The sequence below is a fragment of the Megalobrama amblycephala genome, linkage group LG3 (assembly GCF_018812025.1).
Source record: "Megalobrama amblycephala isolate DHTTF-2021 linkage group LG3, ASM1881202v1, whole genome shotgun sequence".
Lineage (NCBI taxonomy): Eukaryota > Metazoa > Chordata > Actinopteri > Cypriniformes > Xenocyprididae > Megalobrama > Megalobrama amblycephala.
Genome location: NC_063046.1, coordinates 49,317,462 through 49,338,643, shown reverse-complemented (window position 1 = coordinate 49,338,643; position 21,182 = coordinate 49,317,462). Strand labels below are relative to the sequence as shown.

The 21,182-nt window shown below is 37.7% G+C and overlaps 1 protein-coding gene across 1 annotated transcript in view; it reads right to left on the bottom strand.

Annotated features, from left to right (window-relative positions):
* Window positions 1–16,712, bottom strand: part of fgf11a (fibroblast growth factor 11a) — a 102,235-nt gene extending 85,523 nt beyond the window's left edge. The window contains exon 1 of the mRNA XM_048185897.1: window positions 13,140–16,712. Within this exon, the coding sequence (XP_048041854.1) occupies window positions 13,140–13,332 (193 nt within the window). The 5' untranslated portion in view covers window positions 13,333–16,712. The remainder of the gene's footprint in view (window positions 1–13,139) is intronic.
* Window positions 16,713–21,182: the final 4,470 nt, after the last annotated feature.

The window sequence follows — 21,182 nt, the reverse complement described above, 5'->3', positions numbered from 1 at the left end:
CGAAACATTTAGAAAGACAATTCACAAATATCACTAAAAATATCATGATATCATGGATCATGTCAGTTATTATTGCTCCATCTTCCATTTTTCGCTATTGTTCTTGCTTGCTTACCTAGTCTGATGATTCAGCTGTGCACATCCAGACGTCCTGCCCTTGTCTAATGCCTTGAACATGGGCTGGCATATGCAAATATTGGGGGCGTACATATTAATGATCCCGACTGTTACGTAACAGTTGGTGTTATGTTGAGATTCAAATGTTCTTCGGAGGTCTTTTAAACAAATGAGATTTATATAAGAAGGAGGAAACAATGGAGTTTGAAACTCAGTGTATGTCTTTTCCATGTACTGAACTCTTGTTATTTAACTATGCCAATATAAATTCAATATTTAATTCTAGGGCACCTTTAAAGCTGCCAATATGCTCTGTGGTGATACAAAAATCGGTAACACTTTAGAATAATGGTTCGTCATTAATAAGTAACTATGCAGGAAGTAATGCAGGACAAATCAGTAGTATTGCTTTAACACTTCAGCTACTACTATTAACTAATAGTACACAACATTAAAGTGTCTGAGATGTGAGCAATTATATATTTTTTACTCTCAACATGGTCGTGAAATGCATCATTAATTACTTAACTGTTACCTAGTCACTATGCAGGAACTACTAGCAATCTGGACCATTATTTTAAAGTGAAAAACATCTTTTTCACTTTTAAATAATGATTCAGATCAATAGTAGTTCTTGAAGATTGTCCTGTTTTACTCGGAACATGGTCATAAAATGCATCACTTATTACTCAAGTACCTAGTCATTCCTCAAGAAGTACTAGTGATCTGGACCATTATTTTAAAGGTGCCCTAGAATTAAAAATTGAATTTACCTCGGCATAGTTAAATAACAAGAGTTCAGTACATGGAAATGACATACAGTGAGTCTCAAACACCATTGTTTCCTCCTTCTTATACTGTATAAATCTCATTTGTTTAAAAGACCTCCGAAGAACAGGCGAATCTCAACATAACACCGACTGTTACGTAACAGTCGGGATCATTAATATGTACGCCCCCAATATTTGCATATGCCAGCCCATGTTCCCAACATTATGAAAGGCATTAGATAAGGGCAGAACGTCTGCATCTGTACACAGCTGAATCATCAGACTAGGTAAGCAAGCAAAGACAATAGCAAAAAATGGCAGATGGAGCAATAATAACTGACATGATCCATGATTACATGATATTTTTAGTGATATTTATAAATTGTCTTTCTAAATGTTTCATTAGCATGTTGCTAATGTACTGTTAAATGTGGTTAAAGTTACCATCGTTTCTTACTGTATTCACAGAGACAAGAGCCGTCGCTATTTTCATTTTTAAACACTTGCAGTCTGTATAATTCATAAACATCTTTATTCTTTATAAATCTCTCCAACAGTGTAGCATTAGCCGTTAGCCACGGAGCATATAGCCTCAAACTCATTCAGAATCAATGTAAACATCAAAATAAACACTGTACTTACGTGATTAGACATGCTGCATGACGAACACTTTGTAAAGATCCATTTTGAGGGTTATATTAGCTGTTTGAACTTTTTTTATGTTGTTTAAGGCAAGCGCGAGCTTTTGGGGCGTGGAGCACCAGATTTAAAGGGCCACACACCCTGAATCGGCTCATTTCTAATTATGCCCCAAAATAGGCAGTTAAAAAATTAATTTAAAAAAATCTATGGGGTATTTTGAGCTGAAACTTCACAGACACATTCAGGGGACACCTTAGACTTATATTACATCTTTTTTTTTAAAAGTTCTAGGGCACCTTTAAAGTGAAAAAGATGTTGGTCCAGATCACTAGCAGTTCCTGCATAGTGACTAGGTAACACTTGAGTAATTAGTGATGCATTTTATGACTGTATTCAGAGTAAAAATGATGACTGATTATGTCTCAGACACACAATAATGTTCTTACACACAATTTGTTAGTTAGTTAATAGTTATGCTAATCTCATTAGGTAATTATTGATTAGCTAATAAGGAAGTATCTTCTAAATTTGATTTTATTTACTGATTAGTTAAGCTTTTTTCTATATTAGATAATAGTAGTAGCTGAAGTGTTAATATAGTACTACTCATTAGTCCTGCATTACTTCCTACATAGTTACTTATTAATGATGGACCATTATTCTAAAGTGTTACCCAAAAATCTTTACTTTCATAATCAATAAAAGTGGAAGGAAAAAAATTGCCTTTGCTGCTTGACCTGAAATATTTTGGTTGACTTGATATACTTTTTACTGACATTCCTTTTTGAATCCTCTATTCCAAAAAAATGTGAAATATAAAGAAATTATACCCACCATATGGTGCAGAGCTGCTATGCTGACTTATGTGGTCGCACATTGTAATATTTCCAGCATTTGTCATTTTTTTAATTGATGAGGCTCTTGGTTGCTGTCATTGTTTATGTTTAGCTAGCTGATCTGTGTCCAAAAAATCTTTATTATTCTGCAAAAAGGATATTTCAGCAAAAAAAAAAAAAAAAAAAAATTAAATTGTCATCATTTCTATTTAGTTCAAAACCTGCATTGCTCTTTCTTCTGCAGAAAACCAAATAAGATATGAGAAATCTTTTATTTATTTATTTATTTATTTATTTATTTTGTACCTTATCAAATTTCATTGTATTGGTAAAACAGTTTAAACATTTATCAAAATATCTTATTTTGTGTTTCACAGAAGAATGTCAGTCATACAAATTTGGAACAACATGAGGGTGAGTCAATTATGACAAAATTATCCCTTTAAAACTATAACTCTCTAGGACATTACTATAGACAGAAACTTATATTATGGATAATGTTAAATTAAGCATGTAAACATGGAACTGGTAAAAACTTCCTTAACTTCTTTAGGGTTTACATTTCAGAGAATCTTTCTGTGGGACATAATATGTTTTGTAGTAAACTAAATTTACTACAGCAAATGACCAAAACACACATTTAAAATAACAATGTAACAAACAAACAAACATTTTTCTGAGAAGCAAGGAGGTCACCCAGACTCTGGTTCCCCAGTTTAATTTATATGTGCCTGATGAAAAACATCTAGCACTCAATCAATATAAAACAAAGTGCTAGGCAGTGACCTACCACTATCCTGGGATGGAAAAAACAGTGACAGAAAGAAATAAAGAGGAGGAGGAAACACTATCTATCAAACAGCAGAGCTTATGATGGATGTTGTAGAGTTTCAGGCCAGCATTAACACTTATACATGCTCCAATAACAGATTTAAAAGCACTATTCAATAAAACACCACTAAATCCCATAAACTCACTCTATAGGCTATACTTTATGGTATATTAGAGTCCTTCTATGAATGATTGTCACCAGATATTCTTTTATCACAACCCTCACGGGAGATTTTAGATTTGTGACACTCTGTAAATTCACAGATGCCACTGGTTTAGTGATATGGAAACGCTTTGCAATACATCTATTTTAGTTAACATTAACTAAAATTAATAGATGCTGTAGAAGCATTAGTTCATGGTTAGTTCATGTTAATCCTACATATAATAAATCAAATGTTGTATCTGTCAAACAGGACCTTTTTTGGGGGGGGGGGGGGGAATTTTCATGGTTCAATGTTCAAAAAACACATTATTTTCTTAAATTTGACATTGTTGCAGCACCTCTTTTCCCAGTCTGTCAGTAACGCTCTGTTTAGTTCCTGTCTCTATGAAGCCCCTCCTTCTGAAAAGCACAGTGCTCTGATTGGTCGGCTAGACTAATGTGCTGTGATTGGCCAACCGCTTCCAGCGTGTTTGGGAAATGTCACACCCCTTACCATAACCGTAAGTTTCAACACACTACTAACAAACTCAACCAGGTCTCGCCCCTTTTATTTTGCATGTGCTTTGGGCGGGAATTATTTAAATGAGAAATATTTTGACACGTTCGTTCAGACTACAATGGAGGCATTTCAGGGAGTTCAGAAACAGTGCGCACTGAAGAACTCCCTTTGGAGTGACTTTGTGCTTTATAACTTTGCAGAGCTTTTTTCATGCTCAAACGGCAATATTACATGTTAAAGAAAGTTGAACGTAAAAAAGTCCTCCAACATTATTTAATGCACAGCGAACTAACATAAACATGAACATTTTCATTAATTAACAAAGTTTAATAAATGCTGTAAAAATATATTCCTCATTGTTAGTTCATGTCAGTTAATACATTAAAGGTGCTAAAGAGGATGTTTTGTTTTATACATTTTTGCAATAATACTTGAAACTGTCTTTACTAACTGTTAAAAGACTATTTGTTAGGTGCACTGAAAGGAATAATATTAATATACATCATCTGTGCACGAGGTAGGGCCTTAAAAACATCAGCCAATCGTTTGCGCGATCATCACGTAAACGATTGGCCCTCTGGCTTGTCAATCACTGCCATGACGTTCCTTGTGCGAGACGTGCGCGGCTGCGCGCTCCAGTAACTTTCCACACTCCACAGGCGCCGCATGCAATGTTTTTGTCAGGAGACAGGAGTAACAACTGCAGATTATGAGTTACCTGCGGTGAATCTGACATGATGAATCCACTAACACGATACAGCGAATGCCGGTGGTAAACACTCGTGTTCCAATACTCGTGCACGAGTTTTGGGAGGCGTTCCCTCGAAATGAGCTGTGAAGGAGGGGGGTTGTTCTTACGCATGCGCTCATTCAAAAACTCACTAACAGTCTCTGGCTTCTCAGTCGACGAAAAGATCCTCTTTAACACCTTTAAATAATGTAGTTAACTAATGTTAACTAATGAACCTTATTGTAAAGTATTACCATCCATATAAAACATATAAAAATATGATGACCAAGCACCCCTTTAGCCAAAAACAGACCAACAAAACACTTCATTATAGTAAAGCTGTTAATCTGTGAGCACACAATGCAGTAAAAAAAAAAAAAAGAAGAAACACAATAGGTGAATACATGTCACCTGGGCTGCAAACAGCCAAACAGAAAGAATTATATCCACATACACACACACAGTGGACTGAGCTTGAAGGCAGTAGTCTACAGTTGCCCCATAACAGCAGGACAATAGCCCAGAAACAGTGCAGACAACTTCCCCATTATACACTCACAATGACTGTCTGTGCCACTGTCAACACGAGACAAACAGCCCTACCCAGTCGACATCATTACAACTTTAGACTTGAAAGAATGTGGAGAGAGAAAACACAGGAGAGCATGAATAAGAGGACAGGCACACAATAAGAAGAGATGCTACACACTAAGATAATGAGAAAGAAGGAGAGTGTGGCAACGGTCCTGGGTGAGATTAGGAATTGTAATGGATAGTGTTGGAAAAAAAGATGAATGAAAAGAGGAGAGCAGGACAGGAGAGTGTTATTGATGAATCAGAGGGTGTTAATAAGAGGCAGACTGTGCGGACGAATGAATCACCCAGTAACAATGAAGTGCTCCAACGATCTGCAAACACCGCAACGCATACAAATATCCGTTATCAATTGCTAGTTGTCCTCCTGTCGCCTAACACACACACACACACACTTGAGCTAAAAGGATAATCTTTACAAAAGCATCATGCTTAGCTTGTCCTGTGGGTGAAGAATGTGTGTATGTATGTGTGTGAGAGTGTGTGCGATGAGTCTCTGATTAGGACACTTTGCATCATTACAGTTTCCTGATTAAAATCCCTTTCACTATTTAAAAGTGACAAATGAACTCACAGCTCAAGATGTGTGTGTGTGTTCTGCTGCAGTGTTTGGATGGGGGGGATGCGGATGACCTTGTTAAATGCTGAGTGGGCTTTTGTTATTGGTGATCGGTGGCCATCGGTGGTCATTAATTTCTGTTAATCTCACTTGACACAACACTTCAGGAAAACTGATGCAGATTTAATCAGTCATAGTCAAAATCATGAGATTCTAAACTCTATTTAGATTAAAAGATCTAAATAGACCTATATATATATATATATATATATATATATATATATATATATATATATATATATATATATATATATATATATCAGCTTTCAGTACCAGTACTGAAGGGGTCACATCCATCCATCCATCCATTTATTTATCAGTCACTTTGTTAGGTACATCTTGCTAGTAATGGGTTGGACCCCCTTTTGCCTTAAAGAACTGCCTTATTTGTGCCATTGATTCAAAAAGGTGCTGGAAACATTCCTCAGAGATTTTGGCCCATATTGCCATGATAGCATCATGCTTTGTCAGATTTGTCAGCTGCACACCCATGATGCAAATCTCCCGTTCCATTACATTCCAAAGGTGCTCTACTGGATTGAGATCTGGTGACTGTGAGGCCACTTGAGTATAGAGAACTCATTGTCATGTTCAAGAAACCAGTTCGAGATGATTTGATCTCTGTGACAGCACGTTATCCTGCTGGAAGTAGCCATCAGAAGATGGGTCCACTGTGGTCATAAAAGGATGGGCATGGTCATCTACAATACTCAGGTAGGCTGTAGCATTAAAGGATGCTCAATTGATACTAAGGGGCCCAAAGTGTGCCAAGAAAATAATCCTACACCATTACACTACCAGCAGCAGCAGCCTGAACCGTTGATACAAGGCAGGATGGATCCATACTTTCATTTTGTTTAAGCCAAATTGACCTACCATCTGAATGTTGCAGCAGAAATCCAGACTCATCAGGCCAGGCAAAGTTTTTCCAATCCTCTATTGTCCAATTTTGGTGAGCCTGTGAATTGAAGCCTCAGTTTCCTGTTCGTAGCTGACAGTAGTGGCACCTGGTGTGGTCTTCTGCTGCTGCGGCCCATCTGCGTCAAGGTTCATTATGTTGTGCATTCAGAGATGCTCTTCTGCAGACCTCGGTTGTAACGAGTGGTTATTTAAGTTACTGTTGCCTTTCTCTCAGCTCAAACAGGTCTCGAACCAGCATTGTGAACTTTTGTAATGGTATGTTTGGTCATTGACTTTTAAATGCATTATTATGCAAATTGAAAACACAAGGAGAGTTCTCCGCATGAAAGACTCATGACTGGCAGATCAACTACATTTCTTGCTGAAATTGTAGGAAATAAAATTAAATTGAATATGGAGGATTTTAACTGTGACAAGATGATTGACAGGGCAGTTTAAACGGTGACAGGATGCACTTTATTAAGATACAGAGCGGTCCATTAAAGACGCAATTATGATGAAGTAGTATGTCCCAAAACTTGCCTACTCTTCTGCTACACGCTTTTTCGTCACAAAAAGAGCATGTCTACAGTACATGCCTAAATGCACTGAGTTTCTACCATGTGATTGGCTGATTAGATATTTGCATTAACAAGCAGTTGAACAGGTGTACCTAATAAAGTGGCCGGTGAGTGTATTCAATTGTAATGTTCCACAAATAAGGTACTAATAAAGGTAACTTTTTTGCACATTCTCTCCAATTAAAGTATTTTACCTTACTGAGACTAAATTGGCCAAAGAAATGCTCCACAGTTACTGATTTACATGTAAAATTCCCCTCAATTTGACCCCTTGCACTAATTATTTAAACATGTGAAACTTTATTTAGTGGACAACCCAAGGCATGACAGATTTAATAAGACAGAAACAAAAAGCTGAAATATAAAGAAAGATGGCTTGAAGTTTGTGTAAGATGCTCTTATTCAGAAAAGGGAACTACAGAAGTAGACAGCACTCCATGAAGTACACACTAAGCAGCTCTCTCTCTCTCTCTCTAGTTTTTTGCTGACAGGTGAAACTGTGCTTTTGAAGAGGTAACACTATATAAGTGCTCTCTCTCTCTGATCCTCTCCATCAAAAGGCAAGCAAAATCATCCAGTCACCGTTAGCATAACAAAAGCACAGGATGTGAGCTTTACTGCAACAGCCCAAACTATACATATCACCCCAAAATGACAGAAAACATTTCTTCCTTTACTGCACCAAATACCACCAACCGCCACCATTTTTTTTTGGTTTCCATGACGATTACTGTGATTTACTTGAGATACACGTGTCATAAATATCCCACCCTGGTGGCACACACACACACAGCTGGGCTCTTAGGAAAGATGGGACCCTCAGGAGAGTGGATTTGTGAACGACTGAATATATAGTATGGGTCCATGTTTGAGAGTAGTCTAGTTCAGTGTTTCCAAACTTTTCTTATTTTATGTATCCACAAAATGCTATCAGTTTGGCTCAAATACCCCTTCATCAACACCATCATCAGGATTATTATTGATATTATTAAAAATCACCATTATTACTTCACTTTTAAATGAAAACAGACTTATATATATATATATATATATATATATATATATATATATATATATATATATATATATATATATAGATAGATAGATAGATAGATATAGATATAATATAGTATTTCCTGCAACCTGCTTAAGTATCTCCCGAGATACCCCAAGTTGGCAATCATTAATCTAGTCCAAAATTAACCCTAGTGAGAAGAAATACTACCCAGGTCTCACCTGTTCTTCTACATAAGCAACATAAACACAATCCCAGGCAGTTCTTCAAACCATTATTAGCTGTGTTTAAAATGTGCCATGGGAAGCTCACGGTTCTATTTTAAAATTGCATTAAATGTTCCTTCAGGTCATGCAAAGTACTGTACTTTGCATTAAAAAATAAATTACCCATTTACTGTGATGAAACCCTTCCCATGTTTTAACCAGAAAGCCAGAGGGATCATGAAGTTAAATAAGTGTTATTATTATAACTGAAGCTAAAATTAAAAAAAAAAAAAAAAAAATCTAGTGGTTAAAAAACAAAACTGCATGGAGGTTTTTGTGGAAGAAGAAGAACATGTTTTGGTTGTGCTTCATCTCTACTTGATTGTACGGATGAATATGGTTATCCTACTGCTCATAAAACATTCACTACTAGGTTTAAGAGATATAACCATTGTAGATGGAAAGGATCTCAAGCTGACTCGCTGAAGATGTTACTGTAGCTATACCCATTAATAGACATGGTACTTCCTTGAAAATAAGCACAGCGCTACAACTAACATAATAAAATGACCCTTCACAATAGATAATTCTTTACAATGAACTCTGTTAGAGAGCTACATATTGCATTTAATCTGTTCAATAAATACTTTTCTCACCTGTTGAGTAATAAAAACGTTTTTACAACATCCGTACATCTGGAAAGTCAAGCCAATGTTGATTCTGGTTTTATTACAAGCTCTGTCGCGTTCTCTTTTTGCTAGCAGAATCTGGTCTGTTTGATGTTTGTTTAGAACAAGTGATTCCCCGGAGATTGGAGATTTAGCTGCTCCATGTCAACCTTTCTCGCTCGTTGTGACAACTAACCTCTGCCACTCCCACAACATACATGCATCAAAGTAGCCGGAGCAACTTTTCTCTATTTACGGAAATGACAAGATACACACATGCGAGTGACGTATGTACACAATTTCCCATGAAAACCATCCAGACAGGTCTAAAATATAAACACTTATAATAGGTTTATCATAATGCAGTGGTTCCCAAACTGGGGTATGCGTACCCCTAGAGGTACGAGTGGTGAAAGAGGGGGTATGCAAACAAAAATTTTTTGAAAAGTTTTTCCATTTATATCATTCTACGCTTCCTTAAAGGGGTGATGAACTGAGAAATCAAATTTTCCTTGAGCTTTTGACATATAAGAGGTCATCATACTATAAGAATATCCTGTAAGTTTTAGAGCTGAAAACTTCCTTGTTAGTCCAATAAAAGCTTTAATTGACACCAGACCCAGAAAACGACAGGATTTACAAAGTGGGGATCTATGACGACAAAGGGCAGCAAGCACCTCCTCCGCAGAAGAAGATCAACGCCTTCTTCATCCCTGCCTGTTTAGCCCCGCCCACCATTAGCACATGACATGCAATAGAATAGGTAACATAGCCTAAGTAACATAGGCCTATGTGGTGCTAAACCAGATCGAGCTACCAAGCAATAAACATGCCGTTGAGGATTACAAAATATTGTGCAGTGCCTGGACTCGACAGTAATGCGACAACATGTGAGTAACTGTGTTAATTCTAATGCCTGATCTGATATTAATGATTCATGTACAGTCTGATGATCTTTTAGTTATATCGCGTTTGCACTGTTAGTGAAGATGAAAGCATTTGTTAGTGTGCAGAAATTGAGTTGCAATGACGAGATCATCACTGCTTTCATGTGCTCAACAACATGTCTGTGATCGACTACAGTGTTCATCTCTGCAACCTTTCATGCCACGATCTGAATATAATGCCATAGATCTAAATGTAATGCAACGCTTTTCACGATTAGTTAACCTTAGAGCTGTAATAGTAAAAACGCACTAAAAGAGAGAGTAATACTTGGATATTTAGATATGCAAAGATGTCAGCCAATCACAGCAGTGAGCGTTTACACTGAAGTCTCACAGCAGACACGCCCCTTAAAACAGAGCGTTCAAATCAGAGGGCTAAAATCAGGGTAGGAAAAATGCCTTTTATTTATAAATTATGACAATTTTAGATGTAAAAAGCATACTAACATTATAAGTGCACCCCAGGAAACATTATAAAACAATAAACCAAGGCAGTTCATGACCTCTTTAAAATAACATTAAAACCGAGTATGTATTTCAAGTAGGCAAAATGCCATAAATACATAACATCCAATCAAACCTACCTCATCTTTTGCGGTCAAAACTGACTGCATCCACGCAAGCAGCGTGCATATGATAGGCTGTGTGCAGAGTCTTCTGCCTTAGCAGATCGTGCTACATTACTGCCGTTTTTGGCAATATAAAAGTGTGGATGTAGCACTTACCTGCATGAAAAACAAATAGCCTATAGACAGACTGTGCATTGAGATCGATTTAAAACTCGAACTCTCTTGAATATAAAAACATACCCTTTGTTCTTCTTTTTAATGTCGATCATTTATCATACAAGCAATAATGCATTCCCAAATATCCACATGATCGCAAATGTGACATTTATTTTATATAACAGTTCAACAAACAGAAAGGTGATATTAAGTGATGCACATTTAAAACACAGTCAGTCCTGTCAGTATTGTTTGCTCTATTTTGCAACAAAATAATAGTTCCAACGAATGCCACAGGAGAACTGTTGTTCATCTCCAGCAAAGTCCCTTTAAGACTGTGTATAAAGTCTTTGTTCTCCTGAAAAAATCTGCAGCTTTAAACAAATCGTGAGAGTCATTGATTCAACGACTCATTCATAAATACAGCCACTTGCTTCGTTACTGAATGAATGAATGAATGACTCGATGACTCACTTATAAAGACAGTGACTTACCGCCACCTCCTGGAGGTTTTTGTTTACTATTTAAAAGTATCAATTTGTTTTTACTATCATTGCATTTTTCTCTATTTAACTTTTTAACTTTTTTTTTTTCATTTAAAACATAATTTATTTCATAAAGGTATTTATAAAGGTAAATATGCACTGGGAGCTATGGTATCTTTAACTTGATGTACTAAAAAAAAGTAAAACTGAATTAAGAATTAAAAACTATATAGACAATTTAAAAAAAAAAGTATTTGAAAAAACAAAAGCAATTTAAAAAACAACAAAATGAATAAAACAAACTGAAATTATATTGAGTCAGATGCATGCTGCATAATCATATTCATTCAACCATAAACACTTCCTATACCTTATATTTTTTTATGAATAATTTTAACGTCTGCTCTAGATTTTATAATGTAGTTTATACTTAATATTGTGACTCTTAAGACAGAATTCTTGGGATAGTCACTTTGGGAAAAAAGCATCTGCTAAATGAAAAAATGTAGGTGTCAATTTAGCATTTGTCCACTTTATCAAACTCTACAGTATGTGTTTCCACAGAAAAAAATCTATAAAATTATGTAGGGGCAAAATTATGCTTTTGTTTCATAAATAAAAATACACATTTATATAAAATTAAACTTTTCATAAAGCTTACTTTACTGTACTCAAAGGGGGGGAACGTCTTTGCAAAATGCATCATGATCCCTCAGGAAAGATTAAGACACACACAAAAACAGTTTGATGTGATTCTTTTGCACATCTGTTCTCTCAAGATATCCTAAAATAAAAGCCTCAAGTCCTGTACCTGCCTCTTCAGTTAAATGATTTATTCAGATAGGGTAAATGTCTCATTAGGGGTTAATTATGTAAACATATGACCCCCACACAAAGGAACGCAAATACCTTCACAAACACATGATCTCTAGCGGTGGGTTGGGAGACAAAGGGGAGGGAAAGACTGGAACCGCTCGTAAATGAGGCTGTGACGTTTTTATGTGCATGCATAGGATCGCAGCGTGTATCGGGTTCATCGGTGATCGTAAATGAACAGGTGTTGTCAAAAGCATACAGAGACATGCAGCGAAATGATCAGAACGATTACAAAGTGACATGTGCGCCTCTGGGTCCCAGACTCAGATATCAACTATATCAACAAACGCTCTTCAGGAGAGACTAGACAATAGTCAACCTTCAAAGTCTCAAGGATAACATTCACTCATACACACTATGACACACAGTGGAAATGTCCATTCTTAAAGTGATAGTTCAACCAAGCACTCACTTCGTTCACAACATGTACGACTTACTTTCTTCTGTGGAAAACAAAAGAAGATATTTTGAACAATGTTTCAACTGTTTCAACAGACTTTCATTGAATGGACAAAAAAAAGGACTGAACCTTGTCAAAATATCTTCTTTTGAGTTCTACAGACAAAAGAAAGCCATACATTGACATGCTGGTGAGTAAATGATTTATTTAATTTGGTAAATGTCATGCCAAAAGCAAGGAGAACCCCGATTGGTTTAGTTTTGATCAATCCATACTTTTTGAACAGTCAAAAAAGGATTTCATTTGCCTCATTTGTGAACTACCATGATCTCAGAGATCCTTCAAAACCAATCTTTCATCAGTCAACATGTCATAACTCAAAGAGATTACTTCTTATGTCCATGTCAGTTCTATTTATACATTTTGCTAATGCCACCCTCACTATTTGAACTCAGTGGAAACGGACAGACTTAGAATAGAGCAGAATTTGGCAGATTTGAAGATTGGTTTTAGGGTGTTTTGGACAACTCACCGGGTCTTTTTTCCAGCTTTCTTCCTCGACTGCTGCAAAGCCGGACTTTGGAGATGAGGATGAGGATTTGTTTCTGGCAGAGCGACTTGTTGCTCTTGGGACAAGGCTTACGTTTGTTGGAGACCTGCCGGTTGGCCTGGGGGTCCTTGACTTCCCTGCGCTGTCGGATCAGCGAGCTGGCGAGGGCAGCCATTTTGCTGTGCCCTGCTCACCCTTGGGGCGCAGAGGGCGTCAGTGGGCTGCCCACCTGTCCGATCACCCAGGGCCACTTAGAAGAGGAGCAGGAGACGGCAGATGTTTGGAGTACAGCGGGGTCTCCCACAATAACCAAGGGGAGAATGCGTCACAACTTGCAGGATGCGGAACAAAAAAGGGTCTTGGTTTAGAGGGTTAAAAGGGGGAGGGGCAAAACACTTGTGAAGTTCACAATAAACTTTATTTGTTTCTTTGGCTATCAAAATAGTCCCCGGAACGCAGAATTCCTGATGTTGTGATCCTGATGAACGGCAGCTGTTGTTTTTGGGATTCTTTGTTGTATTTCAGGTCTCGTTGCACAGCATATGGACTGGAAAAGTGTCAGCAGATGATCCATGGAGTCGTACTGGAATTCTGAAAAAAAAGTAAGCCATCACAGCAGCACCATCCTCTCTCTGTCCAGCTCTATTCCCTGCAGATCCAAGCTCCTAGAATCCCTGGCCTCTCACGTCCCTCCAACAATTTAGTTTGGGATCGATCTTTAGAATTCACCTGGATCAGAAATCATTTTGAGAGTTCAGAAAAAAAGGCATAAAATGTCCAATCGTTTTATCCGTATGGTTCCACATATCAGTGGATCCCCGTAAAACAGAGAAGGATGCACAAAACGAACAAGCTAAAAAAAATACAGATCCTACGGAGAAAAGCAACAATATCCTGAGACAATCTCAGTGAAACTCCATTACCTGATTCCAAAGTATCGCATCCATGACACTATGATTGCAAAAATAGAAAAACAAAGACAGACAAGCTGAGTAAAAGTCAAAAACTGGTGTCGTCAACCCTGGACCTCATATCTGTGGGTGATCAGATGGATAACGATGAAAGGAATCGGAAGTTCTTTCCCTTCTCAGTCCATTCCCCTATTCTCCCTCTCCCCAAGCTCCCGAGAGAGGGTTTGTAAATTCCAGCGGCTTCTGCAGACAGAGGTGACATTCATGAACGAATGAGTGCAGGAGAGCGGAGGGGAGCACCAAGCCTCCCCCAGACTCCCGTAAGGCAACCAGACGGCGAGCGCTGAGGAACCCGTAGCTCCGTGTCCTTCACACCACTTGAGAGGAGAGGTGGGAGGGAGGCACGGATGGAGGGATGAAATGGAGGAATGTTAAGGATAGATGCTGCACATATCTGTTCGTCCAGCTTCACATGCTGTAAAGGTCCCGTTTAAAGAAGGTCCCTTCTAGGCTGTCCCAGCACTCCTGTCTTCTGTTTTCACTGCTGAAAGTATTCTCACCCCTGCAGGCGAGCGTAACTGAGTCTCCTTAGCAAGGCACCTCTGAATATGTGTGAGAATGAGAGAGTTTATGTGTGTGTGTGTGTGTGTGTGTGTGTATGAGAGTGATTGAGAGAGTGTGTGAATGTGTGACTCTCCGTCTCTCTTTTTTGCTCTCCCTCCCGTCCCCGCTCACAGTGAGTTACGGAGCCAACACTGGCAACATGCTTTGCTTTACTCCCTCGTTCTCTCTTTCCATCTCTTTGTAAACCCTCCCCTTACCTTTTTCTGCCCTCCCTCTCTGTCACTCAGAACCCTCCTTCTTTTCTGATCACTCAAAAGCCCTCCTTCTCTTCATGTCCTCACACCCACCCCTCTCATTCCTCTTTTCCCTCCCCCTTTTCTGTTCTCTCTCTCTCCTCGTTGGGTGCCGTCGTGGTCGGGAGCGTTAAAAAATTAAACCTGCCTCATGCTTCCTTAAAGCGACAGATGAGACAGAGAGAGTGATAGAGAGAGAAAGAGAGAGAGAGAGAGAGAGAGAGAGTGCAAGAGCGAGTCCTTATTTACACTCTGTACCACAAACACACATGCCACTTAAAGTAACAGATATTAACTAAATAAAACACTGGATACAGTGTTGTGAACCATTATAAATGCTACAAACCCAAGTCTTACAGTTTTTATCAAAGTATTAAAAGGCTATATGAGTCTTTTAATATACATGCCTATATCAAGTGCTGTGTGGCATTCAAAATTGAATTCAGAATGCCTTTTACATAACAATTCAGTTCCTGAATTTGAATTGAGGAAGCAAACCAGGCGCAGGATTGCAATTCAAATTTGATAATTGTGAAGAATGAAATATGCAAAGTTCACATAGCTATATTTTTGAACTAGAAAAGCACAGTTTGCCCGTTACAGGCCTTACAAAGAATAATGAATGGTAGAACAATCAATAGAATGATATAATGTTAAGTGGAATGATAGATAGAACGATAGAACGATAAATAGAACAAATGAGCGATAGGTAGAAGGACTGACGGATGGATAGACAGAGCAAAAGAACAATATAAAGACAGACAGACAGACAGAGACAGTTCAATTCAAATTAGAAGGGAGCCAATTCTTCCATTTTGAAGAATGACAAACCCTGATAGAATCAGGCAAGGAGGACAAGGTAAATTAAAAACAAATTCTGCTCGCCACTATTGGTCTTAAATCGTCCATCTGTCTCTCAAATGTCACCTGGAATACAAAATAAATTTCCTCACTTTATTTATATGCCCCACCTCTATTCCTCTCCCTTTTTTCACACTCAATTCATCACATTTCCCCTCATATTCATGTCTGAGCTGATAAAAACAAAATTCATTCAACTTAGACAGAAAACCAAGAAACTGACTTGCGTCAGCAGCTTTTTACCGCTTTTTAAAGGACAGGAATGCTCTAAAAACACCCTTTAAAACAAGTTGTGAATACTGATTTTAATACCTCGCTCGTGCTTTTCTCCTTCGGTGCCTCAGTTCAGTGGGGAAACATTTAGCTATCTGAGCACCAGCAGTATGCACACAGGTTGAATGGGGCTCTGATTCCTTCACCAGCAGCCTAATTCAAATCAGTGTTATAATAAGGTTTTATAACCCACAGCAAGTTTGAATTAGTCATGGCCTGTGACGCCTCTATTTGCGTGTTGCTCCGCCGCCAGAGCACTTATTGATGCGGTGGAGGATTTTCTTTCTAGGCACTGAGTCAAAGCCATTTTAATCAGCAGAGTTATGACTATGACATCCAGTGGTGATGCTGGACAGAGAAGAGCCAAAGACATGCAAAACATCTGGGAAAGGACAAAGATACACAGAAAACTAAGAGATGACCATGACGTTACATGTAGCAATTTAATTTTTTTCCAAATCACTAACATGATGTAACCAGGTTGTCCAGTCTGTCAGAGGTGATTATAGTCAACTGAGAACCTGAAATGTTTGCGTGAGAACCTGAAAAAGCCTGAGAACCTGAAAGCCTGTTTGTCAGTTTTCTCCTTTGTATATTGTGGCGACCAGGGCGGGCGAGAGCCGTGAAGGAACGGCGCGAGGCCGGTGGCGCGAGAGTTAACGAGCTACACCTGGGAGGCGCACCGGCCTTGAGTCTCTCACGGAGGAGCTCCGGGAGCATAAAAGGAGGAGCGACGACCGTGGAGGACGAGAGAGGACCAGGCCTGGACTTTATTTTACGTTTTATTATGTTTGTGTGGCCGGCAGACGTCCGCGAGGGTCTGCCGGCATTACTTTCGTTTTGTTCTTTGTTTATTTTGAATTAAAGTTACGTTGAATGTTCGCCGGTTCCCGCCTCCTTCTTCCCACATCTATGAACCGTTACATATATATATATATATATATATATATATATATATATATATATATATATATATATATATATATATATATATATATATATACACTGCCCGGCCACAAAAAAAAAAAAAAGTCGCTGTTTGGATTTTAATAGGCAAATACTTAAGAATGGATTGTTATTACAGTGATTATTATGTTTAGCATGTTTTATGTTTGGCAACAATTCACCAGGTCTAAAACTGTGAAAGAATGGTTCAGAGAGCATGAAGAATCATTTTCACATATAAACTGGCACCTCAGAGTAGACTTTACAGAGTGCTCACCTCTTGCATTGTCAATACAAGATCTTGACCAAAAAATGATGCACCTCTTGATGGAAATAAATGTTGTGAGGTGAGCACTCTGTAAAGTCTCCTCAGCACATCCCAAAGTCTTTCAATGAAATTAAGGTCTGGACTCAGAGGTGCTAATTCATGTGTGAAAATGATTCTTCATGCTCTCTGAACCATTCTTTCACAGTTTTAACCCTGATGAATCTTGACATTGTCATCCTGGAATATGGCCATGATGTGTCTTCCTACATGGTTGTTTAAGAAATGAAAAGCTACACACTCCATCTTTAAAGGTTAAAAGAATTGTTGCCAAACATAAACAAGTCAACAGAAAGTTTCTGTTACTGAAAAATAAATATGTATGTGTGTATGTATGTGTCTGCACATTAAAAAAGTTACTGCTGCAGTCTTTGTGATGTCTTTGAAGAAATTTTGGGTCTTACTCAAGGGTAGGGCATAAACGAACGTATTTCCTTTTTGGCAAATGTGAACGCTTTCATTTTAATAGTGCATGTCCAGTGAAGGATGGAGACTGCACTGGCAGAGAGGACAGACCTCTTCCATTTTAATCAGTCTGTTAAAACACAGCACTAAACCCCTGCTGTTATATGGACTTCACTTCATGACTACAGTAGAATACAGAAAGCATTATATAGCACTAATATACAAACATTCATAAGCCCCTAATTCAGTAATTTACCAAAAGTTTCACTGAACAGACAGGTTTTGTGTCAAACACTATATTGAGCTTCCTACCTAGAGGGAAATTTTAGACATCATAGGCATGAAAATGCAGTGAAGCAGCTTTGCATATCTTTTATAGTGCAAATAATTTTCATTCAAGATGGCACACAGAGCTGAAACAAATACTGCATTTAAATGTATTTTTATTCAGTATTAAATAGGGTTGAATAGGAAATATTTCCAGCTAACAAAAAACATAGACCAAGCTAATTAGCATTCATACGTAATGTTTATGCACGCATTTTTGTACTTTTGGATATACATTGAAACATACAACATTGGCGTGCTGACAGAATCACTTATGTACACAGCTTTAGAAACATAAAAATATTTATTTATAATTTTGAGCCCCTGTTCTCAATTCCATTCAATACTCAAGAAATATATAAAATAATAGTAATGTGACATAATTGCTTATTACCTTTGACCAATAGGTGGCGCTGACACAAAATTGATTGTGTGGTCAATGTTGGGTGAAAATTACACACAAGTTTGGTGTTAATATGTCAAATCTTTCCAGATGCAATTTGCCTCACGCCATCAAATTTATTGAGCCGATATACGAAAACGATTTTGTCTATCTCAACACAAAATCTGTAACTTTTCGCCGGCATGGTCTGAAGATGATCGAATGACTCGAATTTGGTGAAAATCAGAGGAATGTCTAGGATGAGTTTGAAAAAGACGGATTTAAAAGAAAATCAAAATGGTAGACAGGAATTTCGGCTGACTATGGCAAAATTGTTATCCATGTTCTCGACATGACCCAATAAATCTATTAAGACCAGTTTCATTACAATAGGCAAAATTAATCAAAAACTATTAGCATTTTTAGAAATTTCATTATAATTTTTGACCCCAAGGTGGTGCTGTCTCAAACCTTTTTGAGTACCTTCAGGGCATAGTGCCGATGACACATGCCGAGTTTCGTAACAATACGCTAATGTTTTTATAAAACAGCATTTTACAACAAAATTCAAAATGGCTGATATGGGAAAATTGGGTATCGTTTGATTTGGCATGCTGCACCGAATCTAAAGAGGGTTTTGTGATTTTTGGTCAAACTGTTCAGAAGTTGCCATGGGCTACAGTAAAATATCCGGTGACCAATCAGAACAGTTCAAACCCATGTAACTATAAAAGTGCCTTGACACACAATCTTTTTCATTACTGTCCTATATAATAATGTAATCAAAAATAGCAATTTTTCAAATCTAATGACCACTAGGTGGCACTGTGCCAAAACTGTGCAGGTACCCTCAAGTCATGGTTGTCATAACACACACCGAATTTGGTCTAAAGGCCCCGATATACTTCAAACAAAGTTCTTTTTCGCTCTTCGTTTAGGAGTAAAATGAAGTTCGAAATGCGTGAGCATCAGTATAGCCTACTGTAATCGAACATCTGATGACGCCCACACTGCTGAGAGCGACGGTTAGAGGAATATGTAAATACGTGCTGTATGCTTTCTTCTCAGTAATAAAATAAACACAACAAAAATTAGAAAATTGGAAAAGCGTCTGATCATAACAACATTGGTATGTTAGCATGAGCTCTGCAAATTAGCACTCCAGTCACATCACGTTTATTTATATAGCACTTTATTCAAAATATTGCTTAAAAGCAAGCAGCTTTACAGTATCAATCATGAAAAACAATGTCAGTGCCTCATTTCATCAGAAGCACAACTTCATTTTGTACTATAAAGCGGCTATCCAGTGTTCATGTTTTTACCCACGGAGATCTTATCTCAACAAACTCAGCAGTCGAAGTCAGAGAAGACTTCCACGCGAATGAAGATGGAGCCTCGGCGCACACCTCCTATTACGTTATCATCACGGACCAATGGTAGTAAGAACAGAGATCGTATTATTATAGGGAGATGAGAGGGTCTGTATCTCTTACCATTGGAGAAAACAGAACAGGCTAACTTAATCACGTGCTGCACCTCTCAACCTACCATGTAATGGCAGTGACGTCAGTCGCAACATTCCCTAGTCTGCCTTCTCTTAAAAAATGCATTTTTATCAAGTTAAAATCTACATATAGTTCCCAACGAAAGTATTGTTCAGTGTAAAACATACTGAAGATTAGCAAACAGAATTTTCAATTAATTAAATGATAAGCTATTTCCCCACAAAAGCTGTTTAATCAGCATAGTGAAGCCTCTCATCCATTAAAAAAATGGCCTCTGATCTCCTTCCCTGCGTACCGCCAAAGGCGGAGCATTACCGTTAGCCGTTATGCTTTTTTGGCTAAACGTTGCAGTCTTGCCCTCCAGTGGCTTTGGTAAGAAGGTGTTTTGCAGCTGGAGCGAACTTTTCCTGAAAGTTTGCTTTGGCAAGCTGTTTCGAACTTCCAAAAAGAACACAAAACGAACTTAGTTTTCGCCTGATTTTGTTTGAAATGATATCACATCAGTTCATTCTTTGATTTCGTTTGAAGTATATCAGGGCCTTAAATACGCTAAAGCATTGCAGAGATACAGCCTCGCATCCATTTTGGCATGTTCTTCATAGAATTTGTTCACGCGTTATTCGAGAACGGTTTGACGAATCAACTTGAATTCCATTTTTTTTCCCAACATGGTCTGAAGATGATCTGGTTCAATTTTCATGAAAATTGGAGCAATGGTCTAGGCGTTAAAAAAAAATATAGAAAATAAATTCTGAAAATTCAAAAAATGGTGGAAAAATGTCTAGCTTTTTATTATAATAGAGCTGCACTAGCTGCTCTGCAAACAGTGACTGACTGTCGTAAAGCTGAAAGCAATACAATGATTCAGAATTAGATTTAATAATACTTTGATAAAAATGGTTTATTTCTGATATTTTTGTTTTGGCTAGTAGAAGTTCTGAATGGCTTGTAACATAAAAATTTAGTAGCCAAACTCGCTGATGAGTGAAAAAGTTCATTTCAAACCCTTATTGTAAATAAAATACAATTAGGAATATCTATGAATACTACTATTTGGAAGATCCGAATTTCACCCAATACACATTGTAATAATAAAATAAAATATAAATTAAAAATAAAATTAAAGTGTAATGCGTAGCGCTTTCAGCAAATTTGCTGCTCATGTCTCTCCTCTCTCATTCTCTTGCTCAGACACACTAAAAGTCATCTGTTTTTCATGTAAAGACTGGAA